The following is a 21,689-nucleotide window of genomic DNA, read 5'->3' on the forward strand; positions in this document are numbered from 1 at the left end:
TGCCTCCCCAGTATGAACGTTTACTGCAACTGATACTTATTTAAGTCTAAGCAGACCTAGGGGGAGGCCCAAGACCAATTGGCCATGAGCAGGAATCGAACTCGGGTGGCCACGTCCGTAGCGCAGCGCACTGGCCACTCTGCTGCCGCCGCGGGACGCGAGCACGCGAGACGTGCCCAGTGTCGGTGTTCGTGATCACGCCGCTGGCCGGGCTCCTCTGCACGAGATCCCCCCCCCCACCCACCCGTCACCCCGACAAGCCACTGCGATGCGGGCGCTGGCTGCATCTGGTCTGGAGCAGACTTGTGATGGCTACAAGAATGGAACTGTCATCGCACAATCTCCACACAATGACACTGATGCGAGATAAGTGCGCGGGTCGCCCGCTGCCCCGTCCATCCCCTGCCCCCGGGGCGGAGGGAAGCGCGACACCTATTATACTGCCCCCTGGCTCTGGCTGGAACCCGTTCTGTGTCCTCGCGGGGGCGACTGCCCAATAATCGCGATAATGAAGTGTTCACCCTGCATTTTAGCATCGTGCTACATGAGCAGAACACGGTGTGTGAGTGCTGTTTCATGAGATTTAACAGCACACAGAGAGGAGCGCAGCATTTGGGATATTTGGACATTTAAGATATATTGTGTTCTGCTGTGTCAGCCCCCGTGGACGGATCTCAACTCACTGGCAGCGTCTGCCTCGAGCCGCGTCAGAACATAGCACGAGAGACCGTTAAGAATCGCGCATTCACGAATCTCAGAGCGTGGCCCACACAGAGCCGCCTCTGCCCGTACCACCTGGGCCTTGGCCACTCATGAAACCGACCGCTGGCTCGCTCACCAACCCCGACACGAAGATAACCGACGCTGCCAATCGACTCCTCGCCACGCGAGGGCAAACAGAAGTCGCCGATTGGAGCCGCGTGATTGCAGCGCGTTTAATGCGGTCCCGAGCCGCGACCCCGAGTGGGGTTGTGCAGCGACTTTCTGTCTCCGGGTTTCCAGCCAAGACATCCACGTGGTCTCCCAGGAGAACAGGTCTGGCCGGAGCCCAGCAGCAGTAGCAGCAGCCACCGGTGCATGACTCATTACCTCCGCTCTGCTATTGTGCCCGAATTAATGAACCACCGGCTCGAGTCACCTGTGAATACAAAACCTGCGGTGCGGCTCACTGCCTGTCCGAACTGGAACCGCGACAATGATCACTCCCACCCCCTTCCACACTGATTTAGTGAATGAACAACATTTGATAATATAATTTGAAAGTATGGCTTTATCATAGCGTCCTTTTAAATGGTATACGGTGTACATTTAAATGGCTTGAGCCATTCGTGGCATTTTCGCGGTGAGCTGAAGCCTCGTTTCACTCCGGGAATGCCATCGCAGCATAATCAATACCAATGAAGCGTCTATACTGAACACAATGAGTCGTTTGTCACTATTCACTTGTTAAAGAACCGCATACAAAGAGGTGTGGGGGGCGTCTCTTCCTATTGGCGCGGTGCACTCTGCCGGTGACTGGGTGAGGAATGTTCAAATTGCATTTCTCTGACCAGAAGAACTGGGACAGTGAGTTGCTGCATTCGTGGTTTGCGTCATTTGACAAGGGGCACGTAGCTCGCTCTCCGACAAGAAGAGCGCACGCACGGGACAATTCTAATCGGCGCTCCTCCCGAGTTGAAATTCAACACGCGGAAGCGGATTTGCACTGAGCGAAATACAGATGGTATTTGGCCTACTCTTCCGTTGACCGGACGTGTTGCAATAGGTTGGTGTACCCACACTTTACCCAACCACACGCGATTAACTGTGGTGACCCATGACACTTCTGGGTAGATAGAGGCCCGGGGTTGGGTGTGGAGTAGATTTCAGAAACTCGCCCTCATTATCTTAATTGCTGCGCCAGGAGATGGGATAGAACACGTGAGCTCCGGATCGTTGTTGCTTATCATTACATCACGACAGCTTCTCCTCTAAGCTACTCATTTAGAACATATCTTTAAGAAAAAAAGAAACAATTATTGGGAAAACATCTTTGCTACGCATGCTTTAACATAACTCAGGCACTCTTTATGCTTCGTTTGCTCTAACCTTTGTGAAAGATCCAACGCAGAAGATCCCTGGTTTTGATCTTCCACGAAGCTCACGAACCACGCTAAACCGCATCCACTGCATATGGACACGTGATGCACAAATGGAAAATTAAAAACTCTCCAGCGGCGTGCCACTGTGGTCATCCAGAACAGGGACCGTATCACGAACAACGAATAAGTTCCCGATGCGCAAACACGACGGAGACATCACAGCGACGATGCACTCCGCTGTTCCCGACGCGCTCGTCCGGCTTGACCTCCTGCACGTGACATTGTAGCTGCAGCAACTGCATCGACTTGGTGGTCCAGATGTGTTGTGATCCCCAATGGATTGGCCCCTAACATTTTTTTCCTTTGCATGTTAATTTCTATTGAAAATAAACCTTACTTCTAAAACAAGTATTACGTTTTAGAGAATTAAAAGGAGGTCACAGATATCTGGACCCCTCTGTACATCAGGCAGTAGTAAAGAAGAAGGTTCGCACGCTGAGCTGCACAGCTGGGTTCGATTTCTGTCCAGCTCACATCAGTGGCGAGCGGAGCTGAATAGTTCACACCTCCACCGCTTCCATACCCCGCAGACCCTTTACCCTAGACCCGGGGGGATATTTTCTCAAGTTCAGCCCCGCACAACTCCGCCTGGAAATCAAGTCCTTGGGAGTCGAGTGATTGCGTCATCTCGAGTCGTGTCCCCGACGCTTCACCAACCCGCACAGACCAGCGTGGCGAGGTATGGTCAAACGACCTGGACGAGCGGCATCACGCAGAAGGGGCAGTGGGCTGCCAAGGGGGCTGGGAGTCGTGATGGTCGAATCGCCACGCTGTGCATCGCACCGTGGCGCGGTTTGTGAGCGACACGTTTGGCAGCCGCTGTGGATTGTTCTCGTCTCTGGCTGGGAGCAGTTTCTTACGGCCACGGTGCGGGAGAGGGAGCCACGGGCGGGGGAGTCAGCAGCTGAAGGAAAGGGGTTTTATTTTTTAAACATTTATTTTTAACAGGGGGTTTGCAAAAGGTCAAAGGACGTTGAGCACGTGACCCCTCGCGTGAGAAGCCCCCTCTCCTCTGAGCGTTCCCAAGCATGCAAAGGTCACCCAGGTGTTGAGAACTGGTGGCTAAACACGTGGTGTTGAAGTGCTTATTTAACAAAAAAATCCTCTGCTTAAATTAAATAAGGATTTAAAATTAAATAAAGATGTAATTGTCTTGCATTGTAATAACTTCTGGCCGTGTTGCACTTCAACAGAACGCTTTAATTAGAGCTGGAAAGGTTGCAATTTCAATTTCCAGTCGGGGGTCAAAATAACTCACCATCATCCCTTCCATCATCATCGTCGTGAGTATAACTTTTGCCCATGAGTATGAATTTGTTCTCCGATAGAGAGACCAGTCACCACCAAGAGAACGTGGAATGTTCGCCAGTGGCAAAGGCGGAGACGAGCATCGTCCATTTTTGAGTCACGGTACGTTGACGTCTTGGAATCATAACCGCGACAAGCGAGTGCTTCGTGAGACGGCGCGGCACGAGAAGGCAGTGTCCGGGGATTCTCCGGGGGCTTCTGTTGAGTGACGATTACAAGGGGAGCCGCTGTACACGCTGTGCCCATTCCGACTGCAGGAAGCGTCTCATCCGAGTTCCCATCAGCGAGAGAGAGAGAGGGGGGCAGTTCGCCCGGGTTCAAACGCGTGTCACGGTTGTCGTCTGTGTCCCCGTGGTGCCTGTCGCATCACGATGAATGTGCGATTGAACGCCACGCATGCGTGACAGCTCGGACTGCGTAGCGCAGTCATGCTGACAGTCGCCGGGCATAGGCAGAGTCAGAATCTTTGTTTATACTGCAGGAGGAATCTGATTAGCTATAGCGATCTTTTTCACAAATGTCCAGTAGGGGCGGGTTAAAAACTCAAAACAGTAACAAACAATAGAAAAACACGATAGGAGTGTATAGAAAATGTAAGCAAATAAAAATACACTATTGTCAATTGTACCAGGTAAAGCCCACTCAGCTACAGAATTAACTTGTTTGTCAGAAGCGACCTGGCCACAACTGATAGCTCAACGAAGTAGATTATCACGTGAACATTTCAATCAGCCAAATAATGATCTAAGTCATCTAAACGCGTGTTTATAAATGTGAATGGGGGAAAACTGGAGGACCGGGAGAGAAAAAAAATCCACGCGCCCACGGGGAGAGCCGTCGGCCCCGTGTCTGGAGTCCTCTTCTCGTGAGCGCGTCGCGGTGTTTGTGCTGAGCAGGCCCCGCGTGGCACCGCCCGCCCTGCACCCGCGCCGAGAGAGAGTCTTGTGGGTCAGAGGCGAACATCGGCAACCTCCTATTGCATGGCTGCTGTGTCCGAGAAGACGTCTACCGAGGAGATGGAGTGATCACGTCAGTCCCGGTGCAGGTACCCGGTGGATTGCTACAAAGCAGGATCGTCGGAGGTGGCGGCGGCTTGGGGAGGCCTTCATCCGATAGTGGATTGACCACGGCTGCTGATATATTCATTTGGTTTGACAACTAAGAAACGCCTGTTCAAACTATAAACTAAACGACAAGCTGCAGTCCTGTAGAATGCCAACCAAAGTGACAGCAAACTATATTGCCTGTTTCCTTTTTAAATAATACAATTGTTCAAACTTATTTTTTGAAAAGTTAAGAGAGCCGGACTAGGTAACAATAGAATAGGATTGCACGGGAGGCAGCAATAGCGTGCTAATCATACCAATGACTCGAGCACGAACAAAGGGGTGATGGTAATTGCAGAAAGACGTTGAGATATTCACCTGCACGCCAGAGCACATGACGGGGATGTTGTTGTTGTTGTTGTTGTTGTTTTTAAGTTCCGCAATGGAACTACACTTTAAGAATGTTTCCCCAAGTGGCAGTCTGACTTTACGCGCCTCGAACGAGGAGGTCACCTCGTGTGCGTATTTTAAGCACCTGGCGTCTCAGCGGCGCTCCAAGTCTGAGCGAGGGGATTCCGTGGTGCGAGCTTCGCAGCTGCATTCTTCACGACGCTTTTTTTAGCAGCCGTTGAGACGCAGTTGCTGTGCACAGGCCCCCAGAGGCCCCCAGAGGCCCCCACAGGCCCCCAGAGGCCCCCACAGGCCCCCAGAGGCCTCAGACGCCGAGCGGGCAAGCAACAAGCAGCGCCATGGAACGTGTTCAGCGAGAGATGAGAGTGCGACACGTGGCGAGAGATGAGAGTGCGACATGTGGCGGGTTAATGGGCAGGGTTCTTGTCAGAGGGACGAGGCGAGGGAATGACAGAGTGGAGCAGTAGGAGGGGAGAAGCAGCGAGAGGAGCGATGAAACCTGCGGTGCGATGGTGGTGGTAGTGGTGGTGGTAGTGGTGGTGGTTGTGGTGGTGGTGGTAGTGGTGGTGGTGGTTGTGGTAGTGGTGGTAGTGGTGGTGGTTGTGGTGGTGGTGGTGGTGGTAGTGGTGGTGGTTGTGTTGGTGGTAGTGGTGGTGGTAGTGGTGGTGGTTGTGGTGGTGGTAGTGGTGGTGGTAGTGGTGGTGGTGGTTGTGGTGGTGGGGGTGGTGGTGGTTGAACACCGCGTGAGTGTGGATGAGACGAGGCGGCGAGTGTCGGGTAGACCGAGTCCTCGACAAGGGTGGAGGAGGAATCCGTGAGTGAAGTTCACGGGCAGAGTCACCGTGGCAGGAGCGTTAGGAGAGCAGTGTTTTTGGTGGGAATGCGTCGCGTTGTGATTGCACTGCATTCGCCTTTTCACAAACTGGTTCTTGCGTGCGCTGGCTCATTGTGAGGCATAGATGCCGCCTTGGAGGGCTTACAGAAGCTACCCGAGTAACTCTTCAAGTCACGCTCATCCTGCAAAAAAACGTTTCAGGCACCGGGAAAAATCAATGTCGGGTTACTTAAGGACATCGCAGCTCGCTCTCGAGGGCGTGTCACGGGTTGATTGGACAAACGAAGTTTGCTCAGTCATTCATCATCGTCAGCCACGATCGATCCACCGCTGGATCAAGGCCTGCCCAGTCATTGGGATCATATAAACATTTAATCTCACACAGTCACATCAAGCTGTGCCACGTGTCTATTACTTCGTAAACTCTTGAACCAAAACAGAGTTGCGCAACATTCGCTGCGCTTGCACAGCCGGAGCGCCTTGTGTGGAGGAGGAGGAGACGGCGGTGTGGAACACGCGCGAGTTTGTGCGATCGCGCCGTGATGCTCATTGCTGCGCGCTGCCCCGGCCCTCTCGTCCCTGCCCTTGACAGCGGAGCACATCGTACACACGCGCACGCTGTGAAATCCGCGGATACCCCAAGTGGTTGGGTACGCGTCGTTATGTGTTTGCCATCTGTGCGGCACGTGACAGCATGGACACCCTTGCAAACGAGAAATTCCAACTCAGGGGATTATCCAGGTAAAATACTTTAACAACAACAATAATACTGTACTATGAATGGCTACATCATGGGACCTCCTTTGCCAGTACCAAAATATGAGAATACTGTCGCTTTTCCCCTTTTTTTCTGGCAACAAAACAGGTGTTGAGATGTTAAAGCACCAAACTGAAACCTTTAACTAGGAATCATGTCTGCATGAACCACAATACTTGTGGTCAGAATACAAACAAAAAACATACTCTGATAATATATGCATTGTCTTTGAAGCTGATTGGTCCACACCAGAGACAGCTTTCTTTTGAGCCTCGTCTCAAAACGGTGTTAGACCAGAGGACGCCTTTTGGCCATTTGAGACGAGGCTCAAAAGAAAGCTGTCTCTGGTTTGAACCAATCAGTTTCAAAGACAATGCATATATATTCTTAGGTTTTTTCGGTAAAGTCACTTAGGTTAGAAAAAACCTAAGAATATGAATCCTTGCAGTCACGAAAGCTTCAAATCTAGAAACAATGCATATATTATCACAGTATGTTTTTTGTTTGTATTCTGACCACAAGTATTGTGGTTCATGCAGACATGATTCCTTGTAAAAGGTTTCAGTTTGGTGTTTTAACATTTCAACACCTGTTTTGTTGCCAGAAAAAAGGAAAAAAACCTCTTCTCATAATACTATGAATGTTGCATCTCGGCTGGATCTGCTGAGATAATAGCATCAGCTGCTCCCTACTCTGTTGTGTTCCTAGCAAAGTCCTCGTCCCCTCAGATGCCTCGCAGTGAGGATTCTCGAAGCAGAAACACACTGAAAATACAAGGCCTACACTCATCATTACCCCTGCCCTCACCACTGCCTCTACAAGGGAAGCTCAGTGCGTTTGGCGCTTGTGTTTAAATTCAAGAGCCCACCCTACGTGTCCCTGATTTGTACTCACAGTCCGAGTGATGATATTTTTTATGGAGCGAGATTTTAAGTGGGGTCTGTTGAGCCGGGGTTTAATCCGTCACCCTCTTTAACCAGAACACGCTTGCGTGGCTAATGCTGACTTGTCACACAGCGATTCATTTGAACCTCCGCGAAGCTGGTAAATGTTTACTGATGTCAAATAATTATATTAATGGTTCATGTAATGCAAACCTGGGACATGTTTACTGATCTTCTTGGTTCTTTCGGTAAAGTCACGTAGAAAGGAAATACAATAATAATAAAACAATGTACACTGATGTTAAATTAAAATGCAACTGTTCGGGATGATTCAAGCAGCGCAGAGAGCAAGAGCGATTTGAGGAGTAACAACTCAGCAGAGCGCGACGATGCGAGGCATTGCTGTGTCTGCTGCTCCGTGCCATTGAACGAATAACTCACACAGCTGACAAAACAGCACACAGAGCTGACAAAACAAGCGGGGGGTTTGGGCATAACCGTGGAAGTATTCATCAAAGAGGTGTTGCTATTTGATCATGTTTGAATGACAAATTGCACTCGAGCTGCGAACGCTGCGCTCGCAATGACTCCGCCTTTCGAGACTCGTGATCGATCGCGTTCGTGGGCCACGGCAGCTGGCGCCGCAGATTCTCAGTAAAACCAGTTCCGAGTAACCACACCGCCGCCGCCGCCGAGTAAACTGGGGCAAGAAACCAAAACAGCCCGGGTCTGCTGTGGGCACTCAGAGCGACTCCCCTCCGTTGTGTTTTCTCACGAGCGATCGTCACGTGGCGTCTCCGTGGTGAGAGTGGCTGCGGCCGAGGTGTCACCGCGGCTTCGCGGCGACATTGTCGATGTCCCTCTTTCGCCACCGGGTCGCGAAAATTCAGTGGGTTGTTTTTTTTGACAGCTGAGCGACCGATGGGACTTCTATGGCTGGAAAGAGTTTCAGAGATGGCATGCGCGTGACTTTGGTGTGAGATGGCAGGGCAAAGGGGGCACTCTGTATACAAACACTTGTCAGGCAGCCAAGGCAGTTCTGTCCGTGTTTTGAGAAAATGTCGTGGCGCAGAGGTGATGGGGCGGGGGGAGGTCGTGCCCGTGAGAATGTCGTGCTGGTGATTTGGGTCGCCGCGTGGGTCACGTGGTTTGGTTTGGGGCATCGTTCGCTGTCTTGTTGAGCAGGGAGATCATTCTGGCCAAACAGCATCGTGAGAGAACAAAAATTATACAAAAGATCGCAAAGCCGCTCATGGGATGTATGGAATGTTCAATGGTTAAAATTACGTCTTTGCTTAAGTACCAACGCTGTAAAAGTGTCGCTTAATAACTTCCACTGAACAAAGCAATCCCATGTAAAGTGCAGCCTGCGTACGGTCCACTCGTGCGGGCTCTCTCTCGTGTTGTGTTTGCTCACACGCCAGCGTTTACATTTCCCTGGACGTCATCATCGGTGGAAGCAATGTTGTCTCTGCTCGGCGAGAATTGCCCAAACAAAATGCAGTTCTGGCAAGTAAAACTCACTCGCTTAGGGTATCACCAGCATCTGTGTTTTTTAATCAGTGGTTCCTCAATATAAAAATGTCTCACATAACGTTTTGCCAATCCACTGCTGGATGAAAGCCTCCACACCATAACAGTCGTGATGGTGGTTGGAGGGGTGTCCAGGTCTGGCTCAGATGTCACTCGCCACTGACGGTAGCCGTGACGGGGAGTCACACTCAGGTGGTCGGGTCCATAGCGCACTGTGCTCACCACAGCGCCACCGGTCCACCCCACGCGTTATTAAAATCAACCAAATAACACGACTTGACGTCGAGATAAAACACAACACGTGATGCACAATAGGTGAACAGTTTGCGAGTGGATGTTTGCTTGATGTACTAGTAGTGGTACCGCGTAGGAAGTTGTGTTGTGTGGAACGTCATTGGTTCAGACTGAGAGTTTTCTGCTCGCGGTGGAGACCGCTGTGTGTGCAGCTGTGGGTGCAGCTGTAGGTGCAGCTGTGGTGCAGCTGTGGGTGCAGCTGTGGTGCAGCTGTGGGTGCAGCTGTAGGTGCAGCTATGGTGCAGCTGTGTGTGCAGCTGTAGGTGCAGCTGTGGGTGCAGCTGTGGTGCAGCTGTAGGTGCAGCTATGGTGCAGCTGTGTGTGCAGCTGTATGTGCAGCTGTAGGTGCAGCTGTGGTGCAGCTGTGGGTGCAGCTGTGGGTGCAGCTGTGTGTGCAGGTGTGGGTGCAGCTGTGGTGCAGCTGTGGTGCAGCTGTAGGTGCAGCTATGGTGCAGCTGTGTGTGCAGCTGTAGGTGCAGCTGTATGTGCAGCTGTGGTGCAGCTGTAGGTGCAGCTATGGTGCAGCTGTGTGTGCAGCTGTAGGTGCAGCTGTAGGTGCAGCTGTGGTGCAGCTGTGGGTGCAGCTGTGGTGCAGCTGTGGGTGCAGCTGTGTGTGCAGCTGCGAGTGCAGCTGCGGGTACAGCTGTGGGTGCAGCTGCGGGTGCAGCTGTGGGCTTGTCGGAGCAACCCGAACTTGCCCCCCCCCCCCCCCCCCGCTTCTTCCTGGGTGGCTGTACCGGACGAGAGCTGCAGAGTTGTTTGCAATGAAGCCCATTTCAAAAGCGTCTCTTCTGCTCACCCAAGCATTGCCGCCACTCTTCTCAATCGGCAGCTGTGAGCTCGTCGTGAAGATTCCTCATTACTATGACGGGAACCGGCCTCTGCACAAGACAACTACAATTACAAATCACGTCCTACAATGACAACGCAACTGAAGATGTGGATAGCGACTGAACGCAGTTGCAACTCAGGATGCGGTACAGAAGAGTTTGATGTGTGTGTGACCGTGTCTCGCATTGTATCAATACACACACCTACTCTGGATATATGTTTTTTTAGAGAAAAGGGCCGTTGTGGTACTCATTTTCTATCACCTCTGACGGATTATGGCCCAAGTCGACCTTCGACTTCCATTTGAATGTTCAACCTCTTGACCCTGAGTCACACAATGCGCGGTTAACCCCGCGCAGCTTACACAACAATACATCACTTTCACAGTTGTATTTGATCAACCTCTGCGCACCTTATTCGTACGTGAATGCAACTGTAAATCATACGAGGCAGGTAGAACTCGTGACAGCCTTTATTATAAATCCCCGTGGAACGTCAATCTCAGTGCAGTGCTAATACAACGCACACTCAAACATGACTTTGGTTGTTCGAGTGTAGAGATGACAATCAGTAGTGATTCATCATTTAAGAACGGTGTAAATTCCAGTGCAGAACGCTCATGCCCGTGAAAATGTGTAATTATAGTCGCTAACTCGTTATGTTGTCTATTCGGCCATGAATCCTCCCATAACGGAGTCTGTGGTTGAATTGCTGGATCTGTCGTGCCGTCTCTGCCTCTCTCCGCTCGCTCGGATTCTCTCCCTGCTCACAGGGGCAACGTGGCAGCGCTCTCATCTCTGCTGGTAGCCCTGAGCGAGTCCTGGAAATTCCACAGTCCCATAGCGGGACCAGGGCTCTTCGCGGAACCCGCGCTGTCTACTTCCGCGATGCGGTGTTCGTGGTGCCCGCTGCGGGGAGATGAGATCGGCGCTGACCCCCAACAATCGCACCCAGCGGAGAGTGGGGAGCACGAGCGGCATGGGGGCGCCTCTCATCCCCACTCCCACAATGCATGTTCAGACGCCCTTGTACATTGGCTACATTCGTGTGTTCACGTCCTCTGTTCACGTCGTCTACGAGCGGTGGTGGTGGCAGTGCATCGTGGGGGCGTTCCTCGAGTCCACAGGGAGTGAGCACGACACTCGCGAATCCACCAGAGACTAACGCAGATCGTATCGTTGCTCATTCTGCTCAGCGCCAAACATTTGTCTCACGTTTGCGTGACGCTGCCTGCTGTGCCGTGCTCCCCTGAGTGCGCCTGGAACAAGGTCACAGCTCCAGGAACGGCTCGACCCGCAGCGCCGTGCGACTTGGCCGATGCCCGTGCGCTCACCCAGGGGTGGACAATCTGCGGCTCGGGAGCCGCACGCGGCTCTTCACGGGCTGCTGCTGAACGTTCTTATTTCGTTCGGGTCCGTCTCGTATCCGCATTGCGGCTCTTCACATAGTTGTTTTACCGAATTTAAAAAAATAGTGCTTCGTGTTATTTTGGTGACCTACCCCTGTTCTCATCAAACAGCCGCGTGCACGACAGAGCCTGCCGACTGCTGCAGAGCCATTGGCCAGCAATGGACACTGTTTTGACTGTAAGCCGTGGTGTTTCCGTGAGATGTAAGTAACCCCACGACTGACACACACACAGTCTGCAGAGATGCTATCGGGCCCCTTCAAACGTGTTGCTGGTTCCCGCCGGTCTGAACCGGCCGTGGCTGTCGCTGAGAAGTCGCGAGCCGCCGGTTCGCTGCGTGGATGCAGGGGCTGAACCCGCGCGCTCTGCTCCGCTCAGCGGGCGCCAGGACCCCGCAGTGACTTCTCGCGTGGCCCCAAGTATTAAGGGCAAGCACCCGTTTCAAAATAGATGTTATCAGCGCCCGTATGGATAATTTGGAATATACTTGTGGTAGATATTCGGCGTGCAATGTTTTGGTGAAGGTAGTGACGGGCTGCTGTCTGGTCGTGGGTAGCTTTGTTATAAAGTTGTGTTAATTCAGTAGCGTTTTAATGGTTTGTCGAAGCATGTCGTGACGATGTCTCAGGGCCGGTGTCTCCACGGAGACGTGGTTTTACACACGCGCTAATATTTATCACAGCAATAAAGATCAAATAGATTTTGTAAAAAGTGGAACACATTGACGAATTACAGAGCCTTAATTTCCCCAACGTTATTTCCATCAGCAGTCACCAAAAGGTGCGGTCGGTAATGAGCGGAATTGCAGTGTGGGAGTGGAGGGCATCATTTGCCAGGGTGCTCATCGGCCAAATTTGCAACATCTCACTGCGCAACGGATGATTTGACACTTTTTCAGTGGTTATGCATTCCCACAATCTGTAGCACAGAGCAGTGTTCGCTAGTGGCGGCCCCTGATTGGCCTTTAGTGGGGCCCCTGACGTGCCACCCTCGATAATACGCAACAGCTGTGAAAACATCGCCCCATCGTGCTGTCAACCCCAGTGGTTTCAAATGTATGGCGGCCCTAAAACTGATGATGTCTTACCAGCGAAAGTGGCCACCCTCTGATAATTAGTGAAGACCACTGGCTTTGAGACAATTTCGTTTGGAACAACAATGGCTCCTTGAATGCCAATGTTGGTAGAGCAAATTAACCAAAATAATCATCGCAGTTCCTTTGTGCATCTGAGCAATGAAACGGCACCCATCTCCATTGGCAGCACCGTGGTGGGAATTCCACATTCCGATTATTGTGGCCAATCCATTCATAGCAAACCTATTCTTGAGATCCCACAAAGCGGCACTCAACTTACCAATCCCAGAAGAATAACGGGCTAAGCCCAACCCCCAAAATGGCCTTGAACGTATGACCTTCCAATTGTGGGTCAAACACTCTGAACACAGTGCCGCCTGATCTGTTGCAAAGATATCGAGCGTTTCCATCATTTGTAAAGCCATTACATAAAACAGAACAAGCCGCGGCCGCAGGTAGTAAGGGAGAGGCGTGTGTTCCCACACAAGTGTGGGGCGATCCAGGTTGCCCACTCACTCGCTGCTGAGTGAGTGGATTCACCCGGCAGCGTTCAGGCGCTCGGCTGAGCGCCCTCCACGTCCGATTCCTCAGCCGTGCGCCTCTCCGTGCCGCCGTCGCCGCCGTCATCGCCGTTATTGACATCGATGGGCGGCTTCGTCTTCTTCTTTTTCTCGTCGGTTGTTTTTTTTGGCCCCTTTTCGTTCTTTGGCTTCGTGGCTGTGGGAGCATGAAAATAACGCGGAGGAATGTGGAGCCATCCCACAGGCACGGACAGGGCCTCGCTGCCAGCACGGACTGAGCAACGTTTGCTCAATCCGTGCACCGAAGGTGGAATGCGAATGTAAATAACGAGTGCCCTTTATTTAATCAAGAACACCTCACCGATGCGCAAGACTTATTTCAGGACGGTTCTGCATTGTGATGTTTGACAATTTTTCGTCACGAATGTTTGGCTTGATGTGGGGAGGAAAGCAAAGGTACCGGAGAAAACCCATCATGCAAAGAAAACCACGCACAGATAAATTTAAGAATCTATTGCGTTACTGCCATCTCTTAGCCACCTCGTGACAAGGTTGTCATAACCTGGCTCATACAGAGAACGAAGGACACTTCACAATGCGCAAGAGGTGGCAGGGTTTCCCCACGCCCCGGTACTATGGGCACGGCCCCACGTGGTACGTGTGACTCAGCAGCAGCAGCTCGTCTTTGATGAGGGCGCATCAGCCCACGAATGCGTCTCCTTCACTCGAGGAAAAATGTAGAGGCGCAGCGCTGCAATTGCTTGCTCACGCGACTGCCGGAAAAAGGGCCTCCACGAAAGAGAGAGATAGAGCTTTGGAGAGGCACTCTGGAGGGCATTTGGCCAACTCTTCAACGCTGGCCAGACATTCGGGCAGTACCCACACATTACCCCACCACACATAACCTGCCTGCCGATTGACTGTGGCCTTGGATCAAACCCATCATTTTTTCAGGTCGCTTAAATACAAACTCATTTTGTGGGAATACAAAAACGACGGACAGACTGATCCCTACCATAGCGATGTAAAGTCTTCACAATTGTTGTTCAAGGGCTTCCATGCATACCCACCCAAGGCATTTGTACTCAGCGAGCAGCTTTGACTTCAATAACTGCAGTATCATGCTGTATGGGACGGCCTTAAAGGGTCCATTGTGACGGCCGTTTTGTCAATTCATTCTGGATGGCCTCCCCATGAGGGGTCAATCATGGGGGTGTTCAACCATACTTCACCATGCTGGTTCGTGCAGGACGGTTAAGTGGTCAGGGGGGTGGGGCAAATGCAAGGGCCAGTTCAGACATCAATCGCCACTGATGTTAGCCGTGGTCGTGGAATCGAACTCTGGTCACCGGGTTCGTAGCGCAGTGCATTAACGCCTGCGCCACCGTTCTCCTCCGATTGGTTCCTTGCAAGACTGCAAGTTTGTGGAAACATCGCAAGGCCGCCCGCATCCCGCATGCGGCACCTGTGCACGCTCGCACGCTCGCACGACCGCACGACCGTGTGCATGACCGTGGTCTGATTGCACTGCAAAGGCAGATGTCCATCGCAATGCAGCAGAGCACCACATTACAGTGTCGCACATCGACGTTGTCAAGGGGCCTCCGTGAGTGTCGTCGTCACCTTGGTACTTGGGTCGAGTCTCCGGCTCCTCCGGCTGTGGCTCCGGGGCCGGATGCGACACCTCGGAGACGCACATGGCCATGCGGATCTCACCCACGGCCCGAGCCACCACCACCTCGAGCACGCGGGACACCACACGGCAGGCGACAGGGTCGGATTACTTTGATACGCGGGATCCGGTCTCAGATTAGCTGATTAGTCGAGGTGTCAGAGGTAACGTAATGCTCAGAAAGTTCATGTTTTAGCCGTGGCTGGCAATCGATCTCGGGTGGCCCAGGTTCATGGCGCAGTCCTCTAACGACTGCGCCACCATCACCCCCTTCCCCCTCACAATTGAATAGACCATGCATGGTGAACCTTGTCTCTCCGTGTTGTGTGTGCCATTTTTGGTGACCGCGCTGAACAAATCAGCTCGCTGCACCTGAAAACCTGAAATAATCACAGGCATCTGATACCCGCATTCGAACCCAGGTTCTCAGTGTCAATTGCCACAGAAATATCTTGCCTGAGCAAGTCGAGCACCTGTTGTTTTACTCCTTGGGAACGTTTACATTATTTTAAATAAAAGTGATCATAACACGTAATCAGCCGATACGTGGATCGGTAACGGAGGGCTGCTCACACACGGCAAATTGAGTAATAGCAGCCCGCTATGATTGGCGATTAGCCCCGTTTACTTGAACATCATTGGCATCATAGCCGATCAAACCAATCACATAACCATTCAAACACTCCGGTGTAAATCGCAGGCAGCTGCGTTGGCTGCAGAGATGATGGCCCTGAACGAGCCGTGGTGTGGTGCTGCCCTCCGTCGTACAGATTGAGCACTGCAAGCCACTGCAGTTGCGTCGACAACCGCGCTATGGGCCACGGATTACCGGGGTTCAAAGGTGTCTACTTTAGTAAATACAATACTGATTGTTCGTTGAATAGGGCCCAATAGTTTAGATAGAGTACCCACGCAAATAACAGCTGGAAACCCAGCAGGATGTGTATAACAAATAGGGCTGCTGATGAGACCACATAACATTGCAAACACGTGGTCTCGCTTCATAACAAATGCTGCTTCATAATATTGGCCAACAAAGCCAATGGGCTGATTGACTATAGATACGTTTTATGTAAACGTGGACACGCAGAGCAGAGTGATGCTTATATTTGAGTTTACGCGCAATGCTCCACAACAATGCAGGAGTTTGCGTGGCATCGAAGGAACGTGGAATTTCCACCACTGGCTCAGGGCATCAGGGCTGCCATCAGAGATAATTTCACTCTCCGATGCACTCGGCGGTTTTTCTTGCAGGTAGGACAATGGAATGAACTTCAAGTCTCAACATACAATTATTACATTGCTGATGCAAATCGTGCTGCGTGCAGGGTGCGTACAATTAGTAGCTGTGGAATACGCGACTCATCTCGGAGTGACGGTGATCAACCTCGCCGGGTGTGTGAAGGACCAGACAGCGACTACTCACGCGAGCATGCTGGCAGTGACGCTTAGGTGCCTAGAGACATCTTCCTCCTCCTCCTGCCCCGCGCCCGCAGTGCTCCGTGCAGGCGGGGACGCCTCGCGGCTCGGCGAGGCGGTGCTGTTAGCAGCGGTGCGCGCGCTTTGTGGGTGGCACGCGCGCTTCGAGGTGCGGGGGTGAAATCAAGACGCGTGCCGATCGAGTCTCGCACACACCACACACACCCACACCGTGGTAGCCCGCTGTAGAGAGTGCGCGCGCGTGTGTCTGAATGAATCTGAGACCCCTCGAACGTCCGCCCGTCTGTGAATGCAGCAGTGACCCTTGGGTCACCACGGGTTTCACGGCGGTGGGACGCGGGAGTTGTCCAGCTACCACACGCCTGGCCGTGGCTGGGAAAGTCGCAGTGGGGGCATTGAGGCTGTGTCCCTGTAAAGCATTCGCCACATTCAGCATTCTGTTGCGGTTAGAGAAACTTTCTGGCCCCATTCTCGACCCGCGAAACTGTCCACAAAAGGTGGAGCCGTCTGAGTAGGTGGTGGGGCCAACGTGATGAAGAGCCGGAGGCCACTCACCTAGTGTGTGGCCACTCACGGAGGACACTCACTGTGTGGCCACTCACGGAGGCCACTCACTGAGTGTGTGGCCACTCACGGAGGCCACTCACTGAGTGTGTGGCCACTCACGGAGGCCACTCACTGAGTGTGTGGCCACTCACGGAGGACACTCACTGTGTGTGTGACCACTCACGGAGGACACTCACTGAGTGTGTGGCCACTCACGGAGGCCACTCACTGTGTGTGTGACCACTCACGGAGGACACTCACTGAGTGTGTGGCCACTCACGGAGGCCACTCACTGAGTGTGTGGCCACTCACGGAGGCCACTCACTTAGTGTGTGGCCACTCACGGAGGACACTCACTGTGTGTGTGACCACTCACGGAGGACACTCACTGAGTGTGTGGCCACTCACGGAGGCCACTCACTGTGTGTGTGACCACTCACGGAGGACACTCACTGAGTGTGTGGCCACTCACGGAGGCCACTCACTGAGTGTGTGGCCACTCACGGAGGCCACTCACTTAGTGTGTGGCCACTCACGGAGGACACTCACTGTGTGTGTGACCACTCACGGAGGCCACTCACTGAGTGTGTGGCCACTCACGGAGGCCACTCACTGAGTGTGTGGCCACTCACGGAGGCCACTCACCTAGTGTGTGGCCACTCACGGAGGCCACTCACCTAGTGTGTGGCCACTCACGGAGGCCACTCACCTAGTGTGTGGCCACTCACGGAGGACACTCACTGTGTGGTCACTCACGGAGGTCACTCACTGTGTGGCCACTCACCTAGTGTGTGGCCACTCACGGAGGCCACTCACTGAGTGTGGCCACTCACGAAGGCCACTCACCTAGTGTGTGGCCACTCACGGAGGCCACTCACCTAGTTTGTGGCCACTCACGGAGGCCACTCACTGAGTGTGTGGCAACTCACGGAGGCCACTCACTGAGTGTGTGAGGCCACTCACGGAGGCCACTCACTGAGTGTGTGTCAACTCACGGAGGCCACTCACTGAGTGTGTGTGCGGGCTCGTGGTCGAGTGGGAGTGGCCATGCACAACTGGGCGGCGCTGATGGAGGCAGGGAGCCGCTGGCAGCTGAGCGCTTCGAGCCCTCCCGACGTTTGGAGCTTGCAGACGGCGCTGCGAGCTGTGGGGGCCGCGGGGAGTGGCGTGCACAGACGAGGCGCGAGTGAGGATAGCGTGGGGGTTAGCTTGTGATGTGTTTATTACCGGCGTCAGGGCAGAGGGCACACGCTACATCGGTGGCAAGGGTTATCGGAACACTGTAGACGTTTTTCATACACGGCTCGTCGAGACTGAGGAATTGACAAACACACCCCGGTCTATCGTACTGGGTCTGTGGGACCTCAATGTCGAGTTCTGTCGTGATTAGATGCACGGGTTGCGTGCACTTTTCTGAAAAATGTGATAGCTCAAAACCCCAAATTTCAACACACGGGTGCTCTTTGTGTGAATCTGTAGTCTCTAGAATAGTGTTTTGGGCAAGATCACGGGAGTTATCGAATGGCACGGACAGTTCTCATCGTGACATTGCATGCAGCATCTACCCATGGGAAAAGGCCAGATTGTTACCGCAGCCTTAGCTTCCTTAGGCCAACCATCATCTCTCCAGGGTCGATACAATTGGTACTACTTTGTGGGTAGTGGGCAGTGGTTATCCTATGGATTTGCATGTTGAATATCGACCAATGACTGTCGCCCACTGTTAAAGGTGAATGTTGTCCAATGCGCAGACTTGCCGTGTGACTGTTACCCTGCATGTGCTCCGGTCTCACATGCGCTTATTGCGATGCTCACAGCGCGTGTGGACGCTTTTGCTTGGCTTTAAAATATCCTGCGGGTAGTCGTGGATCTCCACTAAAATGTACCCACCCATTTCATCACAAAAAGAAACTCCCATCTTTTAAAACGTATAAGAATCACTCCCATCACAATGTCACTTGCAGGGGCCGCCACAAACCTCGCGCCCAGCCTCACACGGGGCCTCCTCTCAGGCCTTCTCTCTCCGTGACCCACAAACCTTCTTCCCTCATCCCTCCCTCATCCCTTCCTCTTCCCTTCCTCTTCCCTCCCTCATCCCTCTTCCCTTCCCGGACACATTCTCAACGTCAACACCTCCACTAATCGTGCCGTCCACTTTTCAGTCTTCAGCAACACGAAACACTCCAAAGGTAAAAACTGCCAACGGTGCAGACAGTGAAAGGGCCAGAATTGTGTCTGGGGGTGGGAGTGGTGCACGCTGTGGGTGTGGTGAGTGTGGTGCACGCTGTGGGTGTGGTGAGTGTGGTGCACGCTGTGGGTGTGGTGCACGTTGTGGATGTGGTGAGTGTGGTGCACGCTGTGGGTGTGGTGAGTGTGGTGCACGCTGTGGGTGTGGTGAGTGTGGTGCACGCTGTGGGTGTGGTGCACGTTGTGGATGTGGTGAGTGTGGTGCACGCTGTGGGTGTGGTGAGTGTGGTGCACGCTGTGGATGTGGTGAGTGTGGTGCACGCTGTGGGTGTGGTGAGTGTGGTGCACGCTGTGAGTGTGGTGCACGCTGTGGATGTGGTGAGTGTGGTGCACGCTGTGGGTGTGGTGAGTGTGGTGCACGCTGTGGGTGTGGTGAGTGTGGTGCACGCTGTGGGTGTGGTGAGTGTGGTGCATGCTGTGGGTGTGGTGCACGCTGTGGGTGTGGTGAGTGTGGTGCACGCTGTGGGTGTGGTGAGTGTGGTGCATGCTGTGGGTGTGGTGCATGCTATGAGTGTGGTGATTGTGGTGCATGCTATGAGTGTGGTGCATGCTATGAGTGTGGTGATTGTGGTGCATGCTATGAGTGTGGTGCATGCTATGAGGGTGGTGATTGTGGTGCATGCTATGAGTGTGGTGCACGCTATGAGTGTGGTGATTGTGGTGCATGCTATGAGTGTGGTGCATGCTATGAGTGTGGTGATTGTGGTGCATGCTATGAGTGTGGTGCATGCTATGAGTGTGGTGAGTGTGGTGCACGCTATGAGTGTGGTGCACGCTATGAGTGTGGTGATTGTGGTGCATGCTATGAGTGTGGTGAGTGTGGTGCACGCTATGAGTGTGGTGCACGCTATGAGTGTGGTGATTGTGGTGCATGCTATGAGTGTGTGCATGCTATGAGTGTGGTGAGTGTGGTGTATGCTATGAGTGTGGTGCATGCTATGAGTGTGGTGCATGCTATGACTGTGGTGAGTGTGGTGCACGCTATGAGTGTGGTGCATGCTATGAGTGTGGTTCATGCTATGAGTGTGGTGAGTGTGGTGCACGCTATGAGTGTGGTGCACGCTATGAGTGTGGTGCATGCTATGAGTGTGGTGCATGCTATGAGTGTGTTGCATGCTATGAGTGTGGTGAGTGTGGTGCACGCTATGAGTGTGGTGCATGCTATGAGTGTGTTGCATGCTATGAGTGTGGTGAGTGTGGTGTATGCTATGAGTGTGGTGCATGCTATGAGTGTGGTGCATGCTATGAGTGTGGTGAGTGTGGTGTATGCTATGAGTGTGGTGCATGCTATGAGTGTGGTGCATGCTATGAGTGTGGTGAGTGTGGTGTATGCTATGAGTGTGGTGCATGCTATGAGTGTGGTGCATGCTATGAGTGTGGTGAGTGTGGTTCAGGCTATGAGTGTGGTGAGTGTGGTGCACGCTATGAGTGTGGTGAGTGTGGTGCACGCTATGAGTGTGGCTGGCCCCGTGGTGGGGCGACGGTGCTGCCAGTGAACTCGCTCACTGGCAGCACCGTCGCGGGTTGCGCCCCGCCACAGCACGAGGCCTCACCAGCAATGTCCCCGCGTTGTTGTACCCCGCAGCCCTCTAACCCGAGCGACAGGTCGACCAACATCACGCCGCCCTATCGCCAAGTCAGCAAAGTCGAGGTGGACGCGGCGTCCCAGACCGAGGTGAAGCGTGCGGCCCGCACGCGTGCACTGCCAGCGAGCGAGTGAAGGGTGGCACACGGTGGAGGCCGTGGGGGGTGGGGGCCGTGGCGGGGTGGGGGCCGTGGGGGGTGGGGGCCGTGGGGGGGGTGGGGGCCGTGGGGGGTGGGGGCCGTGGGGGGGTGGGGGCCGTGGGGGGGTGGGGGCCGTGGGGGGGTGGGGCCGTGGGGGGAGGGGGGGGGCTGCCGCCCGTGGCGGCCGCGCGCGTTCGGCCGCCGTCACTGCTTCCTGGCGGCCTTCTTGGCCTCCTTGGTGGCGGCGGCGGCCAACGCGGCGGGGCCGCCCTCGTCGTCCTCCACGTCCTCGGGCCGGTAGACACTCACGGTGAAGTCGCCGTTCTCGGCGCCGTACTTGTTCTTCACGTAGACGCTGTACTTGCCCGAGTCGGCCGTGCTCACGCCGTTGATGGTGAAGCTGGCGTAGCGGCCCGACTCGAACTTGGTGACGAAGTGCTCGTCGCTGTGCAGCTCGCGGTCGTTGCGCAGCCACGCGACCTCGGGCGTGGGCTCGCCCCACAGGTCGCACGTCAGGTTGAGGGTCTGCGGGGCGCGGCAGAGCACACGCGACGGGTGCGCGTTTAAAGGCCGAGTCGACCTAGAGGAGGCCCAGCCTCACCGGTCCGCAGATTTGCCACCGCCGTCGGCCGCGGAGTGGGAATCGAGCTCGGCTCGCCGGGTTCGTAGCGAAGTGCGCGGCGTGCGCACGCGTCGCCTCCACGCGCGAGACTCACAGCGCGACGCGGAGGCAACGCTGGGAATTAATGAATGAGCAGCTATATACTCTTTGGTTCTTTCGGTAAAGTCACGTAGGTATAAAATAAAATAAATCACGACGTTTCGGGCGCAACACCAGCGTCCGTAATCAGGTGCGAAAGCATGATCTGCTGCTGAGGCAGACACAACAGTCTGATTCTCTACCTACCACGTGACTTTACCGAAAGAACCAAAGAGTATGGATTCCTGCAGTCACGAAAGCTTCAAATCAAGATGAATGAGCAAGCTCGCGATGTGTAGGAGAAAGTAGAGGTCC

At 53.6% G+C, this 21,689-nt stretch overlaps 1 protein-coding gene across 2 annotated transcripts in view; it reads right to left on the reverse strand.

Moving 5' to 3' along the window:
- Positions 1 to 10,494: 10,494 nt before the first annotated feature.
- The window catches only part of LOC133347444 (myomesin-2-like), a 48,209-nt gene continuing 37,014 nt past the window's right edge, over positions 10,495 to 21,689 (reverse strand). For both annotated transcript variants that reach the window (XM_061559700.1, XM_061559699.1), the window contains 3 exons: positions 20,984 to 21,199; positions 14,668 to 14,782; positions 10,495 to 13,240 (listed from right to left, as the gene is read on the reverse strand). In XM_061559700.1, coding sequence (XP_061415684.1) covers positions 13,074 to 13,240; positions 14,668 to 14,782; positions 20,984 to 21,199 — 498 coding nt within the window. In that variant the 3' untranslated portion in view covers positions 10,495 to 13,073. The remainder of the gene's footprint in view (positions 13,241 to 14,667; positions 14,783 to 20,983; positions 21,200 to 21,689) is intronic.

Source organism: Lethenteron reissneri, chromosome 26 (assembly GCF_015708825.2).
Source record: "Lethenteron reissneri isolate LAM-NWPU_2019-01 chromosome 26, ASM1570882v1, whole genome shotgun sequence".
NCBI classification, from domain to species: Eukaryota; Metazoa; Chordata; class Hyperoartia; order Petromyzontiformes; family Petromyzontidae; genus Lethenteron; species Lethenteron reissneri.